The 18,669-nt window shown below is 48.0% G+C and overlaps 1 protein-coding gene and 1 pseudogene across 1 annotated transcript in view; both read right to left on the reverse strand.

Moving 5' to 3' along the window:
• Positions 1-18,304, reverse strand: part of NTM (neurotrimin) — a 953,690-nt gene extending 935,386 nt beyond the window's left edge. The window contains exon 1 of the mRNA XM_006061669.4: positions 17,928-18,304. Within this exon, the coding sequence (XP_006061731.3) occupies positions 17,928-18,009 (82 nt within the window). The 5' untranslated portion in view covers positions 18,010-18,304. The remainder of the gene's footprint in view (positions 1-17,927) is intronic.
• Positions 2,832-2,946, reverse strand: LOC112585340 (annotated as a pseudogene).
• Positions 18,305-18,669: the final 365 nt, after the last annotated feature.

Below are 18,669 nucleotides of genomic sequence, written 5' to 3' on the forward strand. Positions count from 1 at the left end.
AAACCCTTTGTTCTTCTTTTCCAGCCTTTTAAACTCTGTTCCTGGCTGTCTTCTGTCTGCCCCTCTCAACATTGGCACAAGTGTGTGCAGGCTTGCACAGTGTTGACCTCTCAGGAAGGACATCCCTGGGTCGAGAGCTTTGCAGGGTCACTGCGATGTGGAAAGGCGTCAGCTCCCAGATCAGTGTGCAGGGTCAGTGTGCAGGGTCAGTTTCCAAGTCAGTGTGCAGGGTCAGTGTCTGGGTCAGTGGGGCTGGAGGGCAGCACGATAAGGTCTCTGGGAGACAGACCTGGACCCAGGCTGGGCAGAGGGGGAAGGGCTGCCTGTGCCAAGTTAAGGAACTTGGGCTTTATCTTGAGAGCCGCAGGCAGTTAATGGAGATTTTCAGTAAAGCACTCAAATGGCTAAATTTGTTTTTGTAGCAAGATAATCAGTGATGGGCAAGATGGAGGGATGCAGACTGGTATAGGAGACCCGTTCAGTGGCAACAGTAGTCCTGTGAGCAATGATGGCAGCCTGAGCTGGCACTGGAGACAAAGGGAAGGTCAGAAACAGAATGGAAGCCAGTGGTGAGAGACTGGGGGAGGAGGGGAGGGGAGGGGTGTGCACATGCCGTCATGGGGAGAAACAGTCACATGGTCCTTCTGAACACGTGCACTGTTCAGAAACCTGCTAGGGTCCCTGGCTTTACTTTTTCAGTATGAATGGAGAGACGAATTTCAGAAGATAATCCACATAAACATGAAAACTACATTTCAACAAAGTTTAAATATCCCATTTACAGTTGAGGGAAATAAAGCCTTTAAGGAAAAAAAAAAAAAAAAAAACCCTCAGTTTCTAAAGGCAGAGTTAACAGTGGAACTGCGATGAGAAAAGTTTTTGATTGGTGTGGAGATCAAGAAATATATTTTACATGGATGGGCTCTGCAAACTGTAAACACAAAACTCTATCTCCGTAATTCCTTACAGAGTTCATGTGAGAACTGAGTTGGAGATGAGTTTTGACTGTGTTTGAGAGAAAGTCTAGTGTATCTCCTCAATGATGGGGAAAGAGATGGAAAAGACGGTGAGAGTAGATCATATCGTATCTTACAAATCTGGAGAAAAGAGGATCAAAGCTAACATTTCACAGTAACATAAATGGAGCATATCATTTAAAAATTATGAATCACTATACTGTACACCTGTAACATATAATATTGTACGTCAATGATGCTTCAGTAAAAACAATAATAATAACAATAATTTTAAAATCCAGAGGAAAAAGAATGCCATGAGGAAAGGCGTGATTAATACTATGTGGAATCCCTCTGATTCTCTAGCCAGTTCTCTCTGTCATTATTCACACAACTATTATCAGTCCTTTTCTGCTTTCTGGGGAAAAAAATAGCCAGCCTATATAGTTATAGGCATACACAGGAAACTTATATACATGGATGTGCACACATAAACCTTCCATGAATTACACTCAGAGAAAATATAAGCTATCAGGTGCAAACTTCTTCAACTTCCTGTCACTAAGTTTCAAAGTTTACCTGCATCCATACAGTACCACGGACTGCTAATCAGCTCTCGTTTTTCCATTTGTCTTTATTGTGGCAAAATACACATAAAATTTACCATTTCAACCACTTTTAAGTGTATGATTCCATGGCATTAAGAACCTTCATGATGTTGTACAATCATAACCCCCATCTGTGTCCCCAGAACTCTCATCTTCCTAACAGAATCTCTGTACCCATGAAATAATAAACCCCCATTCCCACTCCTGGTAACTTCGATTCTACTTTTTGCCTATGAATTTCCTGTTCCAAGTACCTTATAGAAGTTGCATCATACAACATTTGTCTTTTTGTGTCTGGCATTTCACTCGGCATAATGTCTTCAAGGTTTTTCCATGTTGTGCAGGGGTCCCCAACCTTTTTAGCACCAAGGAGAAAGTGTTTGTTGAAAAGCAATTTTTCCACAGACCAGTTGGGGGTGGGGCTTGGTATGGGGTTGATTCAAGAGCGTTACATTTATTATGCACTTTATTTCCACTTCAGCTCCACCTCAGATCATCAGGCATTAGATCCCAGAGGCTGGGGACCCATGTTGTAGCCTGTGTCAGAATTTTACTCACTCATTTCCATAAGGCTGAATGACTTCTCATCGTATGTACAGACCACATGTTGCTTATCCATTCCTCCCTGGATAGGCACTTGGGTTTCTTCTGCTTTTGGTTAATGTGAATAATGCTGCTGTGAACATTGGTGAGCAAATATCTGTTTGAGTGTCTTCTTTCAAATTTTGGGGGTATATACACCTAGAAGTGAAACTGCTGGATCATATGGTAATTCCATTTTTAATTTTTTGAGGAACCGAGATTTTTTGATTTTCCACAGTGACTGTACCACTTTACCTTCCCACCAGAAGTGCTGCTGCTGCTGCTGCTGCTGCTAAGTCCCTTCAGTCGTGTCCGACTCTGTGCGACCCCATAGACAGCAGCCCACCAGGCTCCCCCATCCCTGGGATTCTCCAGGCAAGAACACTGGAGTGGGTTGCCATTTCCTTCTCCAGTGCATGAAAGTGAAAAATGAAAGTGAAGTCGCTCAGTCGTGCCAGACTCTTAGCGACCCCATGGACTGCAGCCTACCCGGCTCCTCCATCCATGGGATTTTCCAGGCAAGAGTACTGGAGTGGGGTGCCATCGCCTTCTCCCACCAGCAGTGCACAAGTTTCCAATTCAGTTTCTCTATATTGTCACCATTTTTAAAAACTAATAACCATCCTCATAGGTATTAAGTAGTATCAATTATGGTATTTGCATTTCCCTAAGGACCAGAGATGTTGCAAACCCATGGTTAGATGCCACAGAGTAAGTGGTAAGGCTTTAACCATGCACTTGTATGGGGCCCCCTCCCATCCTTGTCAAGGGATGTTTAACTTCCTCCTTTCATAAGACACGAATTGGCTCCTAATATTCACCCTCCCCTTCTTCCATGGTCATGGGCCCCTGAGTTTGCCTGGGCATATGGTCCTCCAGAGTGGATGGTACCCTGCCCACACTGCCTTGCATCTCAGTGTGCCCGAGTGACTAAGCCCTGGCCCAGGGCTTGTGAGGAAGGACATTCTGTGACGGCCTCAAGGGAGGGAGCATCCTTGGGAGACAGTCTGTGTGTGCATTCTGCCCCTTATTCTTTCTCCTCTTCCATCCCATGGCCTGGCACAAGGATGCTGCCCTCTTAGACCTTGTACACTGGATCCAAACCATGGGAAGCATGGGGTCCCTGAGTGTCCCTGAGGCTGGGAACACTGCACCAGCCAGGTACACAGCGGGGTGGTTTTGTAGCCAGAGAGAGAGACTTCTAACTTCCTTAAATCACTTTCACTGTGTGGTTGTCATTTCTGTCTGAACCCAAAGGTCATGGATATTTTCAAATATGTGGTTCCTCCCTTACTTTTAATAGTAATGCTGTTTTTTTTCCTTCTCTGCAAGTCCCATTTTTCTTCCTGTGCTCAAGATTTGCCCACCCAGCCCCACATTCCTCCAGGGCCCTCACCTGGGTAACCACCTCCTATCTCCCCTCCACCCTCCCTTTTCCAGCCCTGCCCACCAGCATTCAGATCTGTCTTCCCTGTTTTCCAAAAGCAACAAACTTCTCTCCAACTACAACTCCCATGGGTGTCACAACTATATCTCCCTTAAAAAAAAAAAATTTAAATAATCATCCACATGTTTTATTCTCATCCCACTTGATCCCTACACTATGGCTCCACCCTCAAAGACTGTTTTCCCAAGAGAATAGAAGATATTCTTGCCTCTAAGTCTGATCTTAGTTGATCCTCAGCAATATTGATGTGGTGGCTAAGGCTCCTGCCTGCCCCAAACACACATCCTCTAACCCCAATGTCATCACACTCTCCTGGTTTTTCTCTCATGCTCTGGCCACTACTTGTCAATTGTTTTCCCAAGATCTCTTCCCTTCCTGATCCTTAAATCCTGGTTGTCTGCCCCATTTCTCATCATCTCCCTTCCTGGCTAATTCATTGTGTCTGTGTCAAAGACCCTCTTTGTTCAAGCTCAGGTATCTTCCAGAGTTCCAGATTCATCCAGCTAACTTCATATCAGAGAGCTCTGTGTACACTAATAAAACCATCGAGACCCAAATTGCTTTCATCACACTCTCCCTAAAACCTGCCTGTGTCCTATTTACCCAGATATGAGAAGTCCTCTTCCATTTTGCTTTCTCGTGCATCATTGTTTTTCCTCTCCATCTCCAGGTCCTATCCTTTAAGTCAGCAGAGTCCCCACATTTTTGGCACTGACACTGGTTTTGTGGAAGACAAGTTTCCCATAGATGGGGGGCAGTATATTTCAGGCAGCAATGTAAGCTATGCAGAGCAATGGGGAACTGCAGATGAAGCTTTGCTGTCTCTCCCATCACTCACCTCCTGCTGTGCAGCCAGTTCCTGACCAGCCATGGACCTTGGACAGGTAGCTGTCAGTGGCCTTGGGGGTTGGGGACCCCTGCTCTAAGTCCATGATGCTTGAATACCCACATCTCCTTGTCTCTGTCAGTCTCACTGGTTAACTCATGCCTGCTTGGCTGCCACATCGTCTAGTCTTTTAATTCATTCCCACACTGCAACTGGAGTAACATTCTAACATTTTTAAGTAACCTAAATAATGTTATTTATCAATTAACACTGCAAGCTTAATCATGCTGCTTTCTGGCATACAACCCTTTCTTCCCTCAGAATAAAATCTTTAACAAGAACCATAAAGCCACTCAAGGTGTGACTTGTGACTACTTCTCTAACTGCACCCCTTGTCTTTCTACCTGCAAGCTGCCTCCACCCCCACTTTATCCCAGGAAACTACACAAACACACTCAGTCTAGCCAGATTGGTACCAGATTCCTAAATTCCTGCCATGCTCTCCTGTTTCTAGGATTTGGCATATGCCGATTCCTTTGCTTGTAATACTTCTCTCTCCTCTTACTTGGTTGAATCTAGCAACATTTGTGTCTCAGCTTTAGCATCTCTTCCTTCTAGAAGAGTTCTCTGACCTGAAAAATCTTGATGTGGCCATGGCAAGCAAGACTTGCTTTCATGCCAACACTTACCACGTTGTCTTGAATTGTTTTTCTTGACTGAATGTGAGAACTAGGACGTATTGTTTATGGCCAGCACACAGTAGGGTCTGAATAAATCACTCTGGAGTAGTTGAAATAAAAATGTAAGAACTCCGCTATACTCTTGAATCTATGATTTTGCTGTTTTTTAATCATTCACCTTGGCGATGTGGACATGAAAGTTTATATCACTTGGAAATGACAGGAAACTAATGGTGGCAGCTCATCAGAATACAAAAATAGCCTCAGTGGATTTAAATAATGGACCCACATGCAATGAAATTTCAAACACATAAAAGCAAGGATGGGAGAGGTCGTGAATAACAGCAATTTAGACAGGGGAATGAGTGCAACTTCAATGAGCAATAGAGTGGAATATCTGAACAAGAAAAGAAATGAGTGTAATAATAAAGTGGTCTGATGTATAAAGTCCAAAGTGTAGTAGGCAATAACCCACTCCCCACTTTGCCAATCAAACTACAGCAGGAACAATCTGTCTGGTAATGTCTTTTAGTGAATCATCATCAAACTGGAACATGCTTAGAAGATAGCGATCACAATGATTAGTGGTTTAGAAGTTATACATGATAATGGTGATAGGAACTAAGAATGTCAAGATAACTAGAGTCCATCACAGTCTTCTCTTAGAAGGAAATTGGATCGCACAATATTACTGGTACTTTGAGTGGCTCTAACTCAAGTACGTCAAGGCTGTATATTGTCACCCTGCTTATTTAACTTCTATGCAGAGTACATCATGAGAAGCGCTGGGCTGGAAGAAGCACAAGCTGGAATCAAGATTGCCGGGAGAAATATCAATAACCTCAGATATGCAGATGACAACAGCCTTATGGCAGAAAGTGAAGAGAAACTAAAAAGCCTCTTGATGAAAGTGAAAGAGGAGAGTGAAAAAGTTGGCTTAAAGCTCAACATTCAGAAAACGAAGATCATGGCATCTAGTCCCATCACTTCATGGGAAATAGATGGGGAAACAGTGGAAACAGTGTCAGACTTTATTTTTTGGGGCTCCAAAATCACTGTAGATGGTGACTGCAGCCATGAAATTAAAAGATGCTTACTCCTTGGAAGGAAAGTTATGACCAACCTAGATAGTATACTGAAAAGCAGAGATATTACTTTGCCAACAAAGGTCCGTTTAGTCAAGGTTATGGTTTTTCCTGTGGTCATGTATGGATGTGAGAGTTGGACTGTGAGTGCCGAAGAATTGATGCTTTTGAACTGTGGTGTTGGAGAAGACTCTTGAGAGTCCCTTGGACTGCAAGGAGATCCAACCAGTCCATTCTGAAGGAGATCAGCCCTGGGATTTCTTTGGAAGGAATGATGCTGAAGCTGAAACTCCAATACTTTGGCCACCTCATGTGAAGAGTTGACTCATTGGAAAAGACTCTGATGCTGGGAGGAACTGGGGGCAGGAGGAAAAGGGGACGACAGAGGATGAGATGGCTGGATGGCATCACTGACTTGATGGACATGAGTTTGAGTAAACTCCGGGAGTTGGTGATGGACAGAAAGGCCTGGTGTGCTGTGATTCATGGGGTTGCAAAGAGTCGGACACAACTGAGTGACTGAACTGAACTGAACTGGCATAAGTCAGAAAGAGGCACATTTTTGCTCCATGTAGATTTACTAGGATTGTATTCAGCTACAAGTAATGGAATCCTAATTATATGGAAATATTTTCCATAAATAATAAGTGTGGAAATACATATTGCACAGCTGGCATGACTGCTATGTTATCTTGAACTTGGGGGTCCTTCTGTTAGACGGAGCCATGTGAAATTGTTTCTATTCAACTATCTTTGATTAACTCAAACAGCAAATTCATTTAGTTCAACCTAAGAGTTTCTGTTTTGCCATTCTGGTTATAAGTGTTTTGTTTTGTTTTTTTTCTTTTTTTTTTTTGCCTTTCTGTTTGCAGGTTGATTCCTGGGCCCCCGGATAGTAAGCCAGGCTCTCAGTTAAGAAAAGATGTAGGAATGGTAGGGTTCACAAAGCACAGGCTTCTTGAGTACAACCCTTAACTGTCACCCGGGAAACTTCTGCCTGCTTTCCATTGGCCTGACTTGCATGGCATGACTCCTTGGCTCTAAGCAAATCTCAGAGGTGCATTTATAAACAAGCATACTGCTGTCCTGAACAAATTTAGAACACTGTGTATAAAGAGAAAGGGTAGAATTTATACTGAGTAGTACTTTCTTGCAGAGTTTATCTACTCTGAAATGGGGGCTGGTGTCAGTTATTCTCAGTTGTATCTGCACTGAAAGTCCTAAGTGTTTCAAAGTAGAGATGACCTCACCCCATTCTGATCCATATACTGAGATTTTTTTGTGAGTTGAACCTGGGCTTCTAACAATCTCCACAGGTGATTCGGATAGACAGCCAGAACCAGGACCACAACTCAGACAGCATCTGCTCTCTGGGGGTCCTGGAGCTGGACCCAGGAATTACCCAACATTATTCAGGTGGGAGACCAGGCAAATTCCAAGGTACCTCCCACAACTCTAGAAAGTCTGTGAAAAGTTTCTAGACTTGATGATTAAACTATTTTAGCCTTGGACAAGGCTTCAGCAGTGCCAGAAAGTGATGAAAAAGTGGTGATAAGGCATTCAAATCCTTCTGTTAAGAAGTTTTAAGGGAGGAAGGAAAGAGAACTATAAAACGATTATTCTTGTTTTCAGAATTGACAAAACGGCTTATTGAACTATTGACATCTGTAGTCTGTGCATCACCAATTGCACTGAGAAAAAAGGCTGTCAGTTAATCTTGCTGTGCCTGGGTCAGGTCTCTGGCTGTTTAGAAGACAGTCAAATGCCCCCGGGGTAGGGAGTGGCAAAGGAGGAGGCAGAGTAGGTTTGAAGAAGTGAGTAAGAAGCACTTACCTCTTCACCTTCTCTGGATAAAGAAAACCCACCAGTCACTCTCCTCTTGTCTTAGGTCTGAGTTTCCCTTGCCCTCTGATGCCACCTCAGAGAGCAGCCCCCTCCTCCAGGCTTCTGACCAGCTGACCTCTAGAGGGACCAATTCCTGCTCTTGGGTGAGTTTAGCCAGGAAGAATGAGAGCTCATTTCCGCTACCTGTGTACCTATAACATCTAGTTTATGGCTGGTGATCGCCAGCAGGGGTGACTGATGTGTGTAGTTTCATATTCAGAGTCTAAAAGAGGTCTTGTCAGAGGACGAGATGAGTTGAATCTGATAAACAGACTTCAGAAAAGGGCAAGTTCCAAGGTCAGGTTGTTGTGTGAACAGTATGACACAGTCATCGGAGAAGGAAGGGTTAATTATAGCTTGCCCAGATTCTACAGGGTTCTCTGGCTCCTGATAAACCTAAGGACACTTCTCTGTCTCTTTCTCTCCCCCTTTTGTTTTATCCATAAACACTGATCAGCTGTGTGCCAGGTACTAGGCTAGGTGCGCTGGCACACAGGCAGTCCCAGACCTCCCGGAGCTCACTGTCCACTGACAGAGACAGAGGTGTCAGCAGGGAACCACACAAACTCGCAATAGATGCAAAGACCGAAGGAAGCACCAGAGCCGTGTGGGGCAGAAAAGGAGGCAGTATGAGCTTTGGAGAGACGCTGAGCCAGGAGTTCTGTCTTGAATCATAGCAAGTTTTTGCCAGGTGGACAGGACAGCCATCAGTAGAGGGAGCAGGCACACACTTACCAGGAGGAAGCTGCAGCAAAGCCCTGGGAATTCAGGGAACCAGAGGACAAAGGGTTTGGAGAGAGGCTGGCACCCCCGGCTCATGCCTTTCCAGAGAGCAGCGATTTCATTTTATCTGGATTTAGAATCAGGTGAGGCTACATTCTATAATACTCAAAGCACACGGGGAAGAGATTTACCTTAAAAAGAAAACAGCATAACCAGAATAATTTTAGGAAAGGGCCATGGGCATGCTTTCTATGAATGATGATACAGAAAACAGGAGAAAAGCTTGGAATATTTAACTTAGGGAGAAGGGGAGGGAATCGTGTTTTCAAATATTTGAAGAAAAGTCATGTCGAAGAAAAACCAGTCTCGTCCTGTGGGCAGTAGTATTAGCAAGCACTCGTAATACTATAGGTGATATTTATTGAGAGCTTACTGTGTGCCAGGCAGTGTTCTGAGCACTTTCTCTGCAGTAACTTATGTAATCCTTACACCAGCCTTAAACCTAAGTCTCAGAATTAGCTCTGTTTTGTACAAGAGGGAACTGAATTGCCCTCAGAGGTTGATTAAATCGCCAAAAGTTTCAGCCTAGAAAGCGGCAGAGCCAAAGCTTGGACCCAGACCATCCAACGACTATGTTGTTTCCTCTCCAGATCGAGAACAAGGGGCTGGAATCAATAAGAGGACAGATTCTTCTCCTTTGTCTCCCTGTCTTCCTGATCAGTCAGATGCAGTAGCTCTGGAGAGAGGCAAGTTCCCCTACATTGGAGATAGAGGTGAGGGGACCACTGCAGCTGACCACTGGGATGTTAGAGCTCCAACAGAGGGATTGAAATAAACCATCATGAAAGTCTCTCTGGGCCTGAGCTGGTTGTGACTCTGCCTGGCTGACACAGCAGTGGAAACACTTCATGAGTTACCCAGGGACTGTACTTGGCACAAATCTGCACGGTAGCTCTGCTCCCCCTGTGCTGCCTGCACCTGCTGACTCCATCAAAACAGGCATGCTTTCCCTCCTGCCTGCGCTGCAGGGTCTGACCTGGCTGGGAGGCAAGAGCCAGCCTCCCTCAGCCTAACACAGTAGCTGCCAAACTGCCATTGGGGTTCTGAGCACGGAGCCTTTGTTGCCGGTGAGAAGGAGAGAGATGGAAGCAGCAGGCTGGGTAGCCGGTTCCTGGGGAGTGAGGGGGAGTGGAGGCCAGGAGAGAGAGATGGAAATCTTCACACTTATGAATGGAGCTTCTGCCAAGACCCAACATCACATAGCTCGCGCTAAATCAGGCTCCAACACATCCATTCTTGACCCACATTCACACATTCCAAGGCTCCGGAACTTCTCCTATGAGATCGATCATTCTCATTCCTGAGTCCCCCTACCTGAAATGCTGTGGCTCATTCGTCCTTCCCTCCCACCTGAAGGATGCCTTCTAGACGAGAAACACAGGCATGTGTGGGTACGTGATAGTGTGTATGATACAGTGTGCACTGTTTGTGTGCACACACACCACTCACATGTTCCGACTGTGGTCGCCCGTCTGTGGCTGTTTATATTCTTAGTTTCCTGCAAACAGACACTGCTTCTGAATATTTTCTCCTAGCACCACTACCTTTCAAGTACTAGACTCAGAAAGGCTATTTGCAGAATTGCAAAATGTGGGACGTGAAACTGGAAAATCTTTGAGTCTAACCGCTTAATTTTAGAGATGAAGTGACAGAGGCTCCTAGAAGGGATGTGCCTTATCCCAGGTTGGAGAATGTTTTCTGATAACCAAAGAGGTATGGCTTTCAAACCTGGCCATAGGTTGGAACCTCTTAGAGAGCGCTGGAAAATATCAGAACATGTCACAAAGAGATGCTGATGTAAGTGTTCTGGGATGGGGTCCAAGCATTGGCATTTTTATAAAGCTCCTCAGGTGATTCCATGGTAGAACAAATTTGAGGACCATTGGCTTAGAAAATGGGAGTATTGCAAACAAGGGCACATTGCACCAGTTGCATGAGGACCTCCTAACAGTAGAGGCAGATTGCTCCAGGTTGCTTGACTTGAAGAATCATGGATCCATGAGAAAGGCACTTACCTGTACTTCTACAGGGGAAATGCTAAGAAGAGTCACCCGCACTATGGAAATGCAGACAGAAGCAGCCAGGTGAGTAACCCCTCTAAAGTGTTCAGAGGGCAACCACAACACACACTGTGAGCAGAAGGGAAGCTCCATTCTCTTTGGGTGCATGCAGCTGAAAACACAAGCTGACGACTGAAAAAAGGCTATGTCCCAACCACAGTTATAGCATCAGAGAACAAATGAATGATGACGCTTGTCTGTCATTCTAGGAACCCTAAATCAGGGTGTGATGAGTGGGTAGCAGAGAAGGAAATGGCAACCCACTCCCGTATTCTGGCCTGGAAATTCCCATGAACAGAAAAGACTGGTGGGCTCAGTGCATGACTGAGCACACGAGTAGGTAGCAAAGAAAGGGTTCTCAGAAAGGAGGTCATCTTAAGTCCACCCTAAAATAGGAAACCCTCGGGGTCCCATGAACTGAACTTGTCTCACCCTGATCAGTTGCCTCAGCAAACCCCACCCTGCCTGCGTAAGCACCGCCACCCCTTGCTGTCTTTGGCCATCCAGTTCTCTGCAGAAGGCAGGGTACGAAGGTGTTGGACAGGCCGCTGGCAAGGGTGGCAGTGGTGCCAAGAACCAACCAATAACTTGAATGAAAATGACAAGAGCCAGTGGTCACCAAGCCAGCACCTCACAGCAGCTTTTGCTGTCCATGTGCCAAGGGAGGGAGAATCACACACCCCTGAGCCCTTCCTGCCAGGAGTCACAATGGAGCAACAGAGGTAGCACCTCTGACTCGATGAACCCAGAGCCTGGCTGCGCTTGCTCCCCCATGCTCCCGATCTAAAAACAAGCCTCCAGGATTGGTGTGCTCTTGCCACCCGTCGTAATGTGCACAAGCAACTGTGCAAAAGACTATGCCACCCAGCACCCCGCCACCCCTACTTCTGATATTCCTGCTGGTTCTTCCCAACGTGATTAAAAAAGATGACAAATCAAATCAAATCTGGGAATTGTACTCTAGTTGGTTTGGTCACTGATATATTCCCAGCACCTACAACAATGCAGGGAACGTAATAGGAACTCAATAAACACTCGCCAGGTGATTGAACCAATGCACAAGTAAACAACTAGATCTAGTCTGTGTTGAATTGGATTTTGGTGACACCACCAAGATGAAGCCAAGGAGGCACCTCTGGAGAGTGAATTTGAATGAGCTACTGAAGCCAAAACCAGTCCATCTTTAGAACAGTCCTTTATTACTGTAAAGGGCAATACTCTTCAAGAAGCCAAAAAAAAAAATCAAATTTAGTAACCTAAGATGTCGTTAGTAACAGAGCTGAAGAATGTGTTTTCCAATATTTGGTTTCTCAGCTTGACAGTCTCTCTTGAAATACTCTTTTCTCAGCAATGGAAATGTGAAGCGCTGTTGGTTTGTTTTGCAGTTTGCAAATGACTTACAGAGCTCTTCTGGCAGAGTTTCTGTTTTTCTTCTTGCAAATAAACAAAAGGCCATCTCTCTAATACGACTTAAGTGGGGGAGATTCTGTGATCTCCTGTCTTGGTTTGGGAAGGAAGAGAAAAGGAGGGGCAAGCAGAAAGATGAGGGAAGAAACTGGAACAAGTAGGGGGTACAAGTGGAACAGAAGCAGGAAAGAGGCAAAGGGAAAAGGGATGTGGAACCCTGGGGTATCAGACACGCAACAGCTGAGGACGCTGCCTTCAGTGGGATCCCAGCCGACCTTATGGACATGAACTCTGCACTGGTTCCTTGGTTCCCCCCCGCCCCCCCAACCATTGCAGTCTATCAGCAGGGCTCCTGTGACCTGGGAGGACAGACCCCCCCCCTCCCCCCTCTCCCAGGCAAGCCCACATGAGGCACAGCAGCCCCTGCCAGCTTGACCCAGATCTGTCAGCTGATCAATTATTTTTCCCACGGAGGAGAAGGAAAAATGAAAGGAAGAAAGAATAAGGGACCATGAGAAACAGAAAAGGGAGGGCAGAGAAGAGGGGGAGAGGGGGCAGAAAGAGGGAGGGAGAAGAGGGGAGAGAGGGAAGGAGAGGGACGGTGGAGGGACGCGCACATCTCTTCTACGGACGCTCCTGTAAGTTTAAGCTGCCATGGCAAGGGCAGGCTCAGTTCAGAAGGTTGCAGAAACACACACACATAAATACATAAAACATAAGCTCTAGAGGTTGCTGAACGAAATCAGTCAAAGCAGAGGATGGGGGCCTCTTCTTTCCACCCTTTGCCAGTCCAGCTTGCATCTGGTTTTTACTCTCTGAAACTCCTGGTTCCTCCCATATCCCCTCCCCCAGGGCCCCGCCCCTCTGCCATGGGCCCCACCCCCTGACACCTCCTGGCAAAAATCTTCCTCCTACTAGGAAAGGGTGAGGAGGCGTGGTCCCGCGTGTTTCCTCTAAATCCCCTCTGGTCCTCTTCCACCGCGCATCCTCTAAGAGAAGGAAGGCGGGGCCACCTGGTCGGCGGAGGAGACACCCTGGAGGATGTGGTACCCAAGACCCCATCGTACCTGCACGCCATCGATTACCTTATTTTTGCATGTTTTCATTTTTTATGTGTAATTAGTTTTATTGAATTTCAAATGACTACTGACATAAAGTAAACATGTAACAAGCCAGTAGAGCAGAAAGGAAAGGAGCTGCGTAAATACCAGCAGGCTCAGCGTGGAGCTCCACTTAGCACCACATGTTTGCTGCGTTACAAGCATTAATGAGTTTACAACCCTTGGGGGAGTTGCTCCCCGGCCTGGCAGACAGGTGGGGAGACTTCCCAGAGGGAAGTATTGTCGCCTACGGAAGTCATGGGGAACTTTGTGTTCGGATGTACCTGCTCCCCACCCAGCTGTGCTCAGGCCACCTGAAGCGATTGGAAATCAGTCAGACAGGCACGCCCATTACAGTGTTTGAAGGGTCCATAGGACCTCTGCTGAGGTTAAATATAAAGCAAAGTGAGTTTTTTTTTTAACACCTTCATCTTTCTAGTTGATGGGCAGGAGCAGGCCATGAGCTCCAGACATAAAATATCTGGAACAGAGACAAATCTTCGACACAGTCATCCTCTCCGAAGTGTTTCCACCATAAGGAGAGAGTGAGAGCATCGCACATCATTCTTCCAGCATCTTCCTACACATGCTGGAATCACCTGTCCTGCAGGTCACCCCTTCTTAGGATGTCCGGAGAGCACACCTCATCCCGAGGGATAAAACGTGGCTGAAGCCAACACTGGTGTGACCCGTCCATGACAAGCAGCTGGCCCCAGCCTGGGTTGCTGCACCTCAGGGCTGCCAGGGAGCAGGGGCAGATCCTCAGGGAGCTGCTTAGGGACAGTGCCCTTGGAGCACTCAAGCAGGGAACAAGGAGAGGCCCTCCAGGGACACAGCTCTGCACCCTTCAGCCCCGTGCCACAAGAGAGGCCACTGAGAAACCACGGAAGTCAGGGGGAAAGGCCACAGCTGCGGAGAAGGGTTTCCAGGGCTCACTTTGGCTTTAAAAGTGATGAAAGGGAAGAGCCAGCCCTAGGACTAGCCTGAAACTGCCACCCGAGAGCCCCCCTGGTTGGGACTCTGCGCCCACCTCCATCCAATGCCCGGAGGGCAGTCCCAGGGTGTGAAGAGTGGAGGGAAGCTGCAGTTCTTATGCACTCCACGACTTGCCCGTGGCCCCCCTGCCTCCCCCATTGGAAGCTCCAAGTCTGGCAGCTGGCGTTCACTTTGTGAAGCTCCTCTGTCATCTCCCCTTAATTTTTTTTTTGGCCATGCTTCCAAGTGCCCACAATGCTTACTTACATCAGGCCCAGGAGCCCATCTCCCCAAACTGATTTTTCACTCTGCCAGTAAACATTGTTATGGTCTCATCTGTCACCCCCACTCCCCCCATCTCAGAAGCGTTGCCCAGCTCAGGCTGCGGCTGGCACCCAAGTGTTTGTTGTGAGTGGCAGGAACTTGGCCGATCTGCCCAGCTGAACCGTGTCCGTGTCGCCGGTGCTCAGAGAAAGAGAGGGGAACCCAGCTCCATTTCTTCTCCCTTCCCCTCTGCCCTGCTGCTGTGTACGTGGGCAGGTAGTTGACATGGGATGTGAGTGAGGAGATGAGAGAAAATGAGAAAGGTAAGACAGGAATCTAGCCCAGCTCCTGGGAAGGTGTTGAAAGGAGCATTAATCCTTCGAAGGAGAAATGGTCAGGTTTCTAGAAAGAGAGAAGATGCCGTACACCAGCCATTCCTCTCTGAGCCTCTCCATGGCAGGAGGTGGGCGGTGAGCTGAAAAGGACAGCGCCTCATCCAGGAGCTTCTCTGGCTCCAGGGCCAAGGAGGAGTTCTGGCTAATCAACCCCAGAGGTCTTAGAGCCAGAGCCCCTGGGCGCTAATCACCCCCACCCTCCCCCTATCACTAATCGGGGCTGACTCCCTCCTCCTCTAAGCTGGATCATGGTGGCTGTGGGCTGGGGTGAGGAGCAGGTCAGGGAGGGGTCCATCAACCACGCCTAGCCCCCAACACCTTTTCAAGAAGGCAAGAAGCCCAGGAAGTAAGGGCTCTAGGAAAAGCCAGCCTAAAACAAAAACAGAGAAGAAAAAAATTGCCTTAGAATGTGTACTGCATTCTAACTAGTCCCACCGGGTCAAGGCAATAGGGGTGGGTTATTGCAGGCAAGACCTGGCTGCCTGAGTAATTCTGTGAGTTTGATAAGAGGTAACTGGCCCACCCCAGCTCCCATGCCCTGAAAGAAAAAACACACATCACCTTGGCTGGTCCAACTGCCACGTGGCTCGAGGGGGTGGGGGGGTGGGTCTTGGGGGTCACTTTGCCTTAAAATTGGGCAGCCCGGTTCTTTTCTGACACATCGAAGCCTATTGAAAGCTGGTTTGAGGTGGATAGTGCAAGTAATGCCATGATTCATCTTAGGAAATTCAGGATTTGGTAGAATGTGAGGAGGGCTGGGGTAACCCAGTCACCCCTATCCCCACCCAAGATGGCAGGCAACAAGAGTGTACAATCAGAATTCCCTGGGGGGAGAACTTCGCACCCCCACTTTCTTCTCATCGGTTCGGGAATGATTCAAAGTATGAGCAAATATTATGCTTCCCTGCATTTATTTCTGATGAAAAAAAAAAATCACGTATGCTAATTTATATGTAAATCCAGTATGGCCCTGGGGCTCCTGGCAAGCTGCCAGTGGGGCTGTGGATGGTGGAATTTTGGCAATTGTCTCCAGTCGGAGGTTAAAATGGAAGAGACTCAGACCTCAGGACGGATGGAAATGATGGAGGTCTTGGGACCTTCCCTGTCCCTTCCTCCGGGCCCCTCACTCCACCCCGCCCCCATTTGGTTTACATTTCTGTGGTTAGCATGATGGAAGCTGTTACTGGAGGTTGCCTGGCTCTGGGCTCAGTTTCCCCCGTGCCAGAGTTAGGGCCCTGATCTCACTGAGTGAGCCCCTGTTCACCCAAGTACAAGCAGGGGTGCGCGTGAACACACACACACACACACACACACGCATGCTGCCTCTGCTCCATGTTATGTAAGAGGAATCAGTCAGGGCTGCCTCCACGTGGCCTCCTTCACGCTCACACCCACTGCCCATGGGGGAGGAGGGAGACCCTGAGGCCCGTGCCCCCCGCCCCCATGGCTGGGAGCTGCAGGGCAAGGAGATCCCATACGATGGACTTCCTTGCATCCTTGCAGAACCCTCCAGGGTCCCCTTCCCCGCTCTTTGAGCTCCAGCCGAGGGTTCGCAGGCATTTGATCCTTCCCAGCCTGGTCCTTCTGCCCACCTCCTGTGGGTCTGTGTGGACGCCTCTGCAACTCCAGCAAGGGGAGTCCCCAAAGACCACCCTCAGGGGGAACTCAAGGGACTAGCGAAGGGGACCGCAAGAGCCCCGTACTGCAGTGGGAAAGGGAACCGGATGGGTGGGACTCCCCAGCCTTCTCCACCCCCGCCTACCCGGAGCCAACTTTCCTCTGGGGACGCAGCAGCCAGCACTAAGCTCCCAAGTGGGGTCCTGCGGGAGATGGAGCTGGGCCACCCACCAGGGAAAGTTTCTCTGCCCACCTCAGTCCCTGAGAACGCAGGGGTCTTTAACGAGAAAGAGGCGCACACCAGATCCTCAAAGGAAGGACAGGGCGGGCGGGGTGAGCAGGTGGGCAGGGAAAGCGGTTGCTGGGAGGTGGGAGCCTGCTGGGAGCTAGGACAGAGCGCTGGGCCCCCCCAACCCCCGGTGCAGCGAGGGGAGTCCAGGTTGAAGTGGATTCCCACCCACCCCAGCACAGCAGGACAACTCGGCAAGCCCGGCCCTGACTGCAGCCCAGAGGGCTCGGCTTCCCAGAGAAAGAAACAGAACGTTAGCATTCGACTCCTACTGCCTCTCTCCCTTCAACTTAGGACAGCTTTCCGGAATCTCAGAGCCCTGCTTTCTCCCGCAGCCTCTTCTCTGCTTTTTAACCACCCCCCACTGCTCTCCTCCACAAACACACCCCCAAACACACGGAAAACTAACCCAGCTGCCCAGCTCCGCTGCAGACTGATTCAGCCCTCGGAGCTGGCTTTCTGACCACAAAGCGTAGTTACCTGATTATGCCTAGCCTGCATTTTCCATTTGCTCCTTGCAGAAGCTTTGCAAGTTTACTGGTGGATAGATATTTAAAGTTTCCTCTCGAAATTTCTTCCCAGTACCACAAGCAACGCATTAGCTTCCCCGCCGCCCTCCGAATCCTTAATTCCCCGGCTTCCATGTGTCTCCATCCATCGTGTGTGTGCAAGAATGTACAGACAGCCAGGGGACCAGCACACAGCCACGTTGCCAAACAGGAGACCCAGACACACTTTACTTATGTACATACATCCCCCGCCCATTCCCCTAGCAGCCAGAATCGATCAATAGCCTCACAGCCTGGGAGGGAGGAGAACGTCCCAGCCATGCTGCTGGAACGGGAGCGAACGCTCTCTCCTCCACCTGCAAACCATACAGCAGAGCCGACTCGGAGAGTCTGCGAATCACCCACAGCACACTGTACAATTCCTGGGTCGGCTGCAGGCAGATCAATAGCAAGCTCTTACCTTGAAAGAGAAACAGAGCAGCCAGCGCCGTGAAGATTGCCCAAGAGATAGAATTGTGCATTTTTGCCTGGATGGTTTTCATGATTCTTTTTTCTTCTTTTTCTTCTTTTTTGTCAGGTTCGGTTTTCTCTTTCTTTCTTTCCTGACAGATTGCGTTGCTCTCGAGCTGGTGGAAGGAGGTTTAAATCCACTGTTTTGCTGAAGGACACCACAAGAAAGCCAAGGATGGGAGAGTGTGACTTCTCAGTAATTATCTCTCCTCATACTCTGGCACTGAGACACATCGTACAATCTGGCCCTGGACAGCCCTCCTACGAGCTGCAATCATTGGTTCTAATCCAAGGATTGACAGAGCTACAACACACGCGCGCGGGCACACACGCGCGCGCACACACACACACTCAGGAATCATTTACTGGGCAAATCAGGCTAGCTGATTAAAGAGACAGGAGCCTGGAGAGATGGCATGATAAATGTCACTTTGGCCCTTCTATATTACCTTCATTTTTTAAACTGACAGTCTCAGAGCCCCAAACATCAAAAAATCCCTTTCCTCTGGCATTCCCTGGCCTCCTGAACTCAGATTCCCTTTACACTGGAAAAATCCCATAGCCAGCCACTGCTTACTAGAAATTTTAAAGGGACATTTTCATGCTTGGTGAAACTCGCAAAGATGAGTCAAATTTCATTTGTTGGTATTTATTTTCCTCTCTGATGAAAATATCATTCAGTGACAGATTTT

The sequence above is a fragment of the Bubalus bubalis genome, chromosome 5 (genome assembly GCF_019923935.1).
Source record: "Bubalus bubalis isolate 160015118507 breed Murrah chromosome 5, NDDB_SH_1, whole genome shotgun sequence".
Classification (NCBI taxonomy): Eukaryota; Metazoa; Chordata; class Mammalia; order Artiodactyla; family Bovidae; genus Bubalus; species Bubalus bubalis.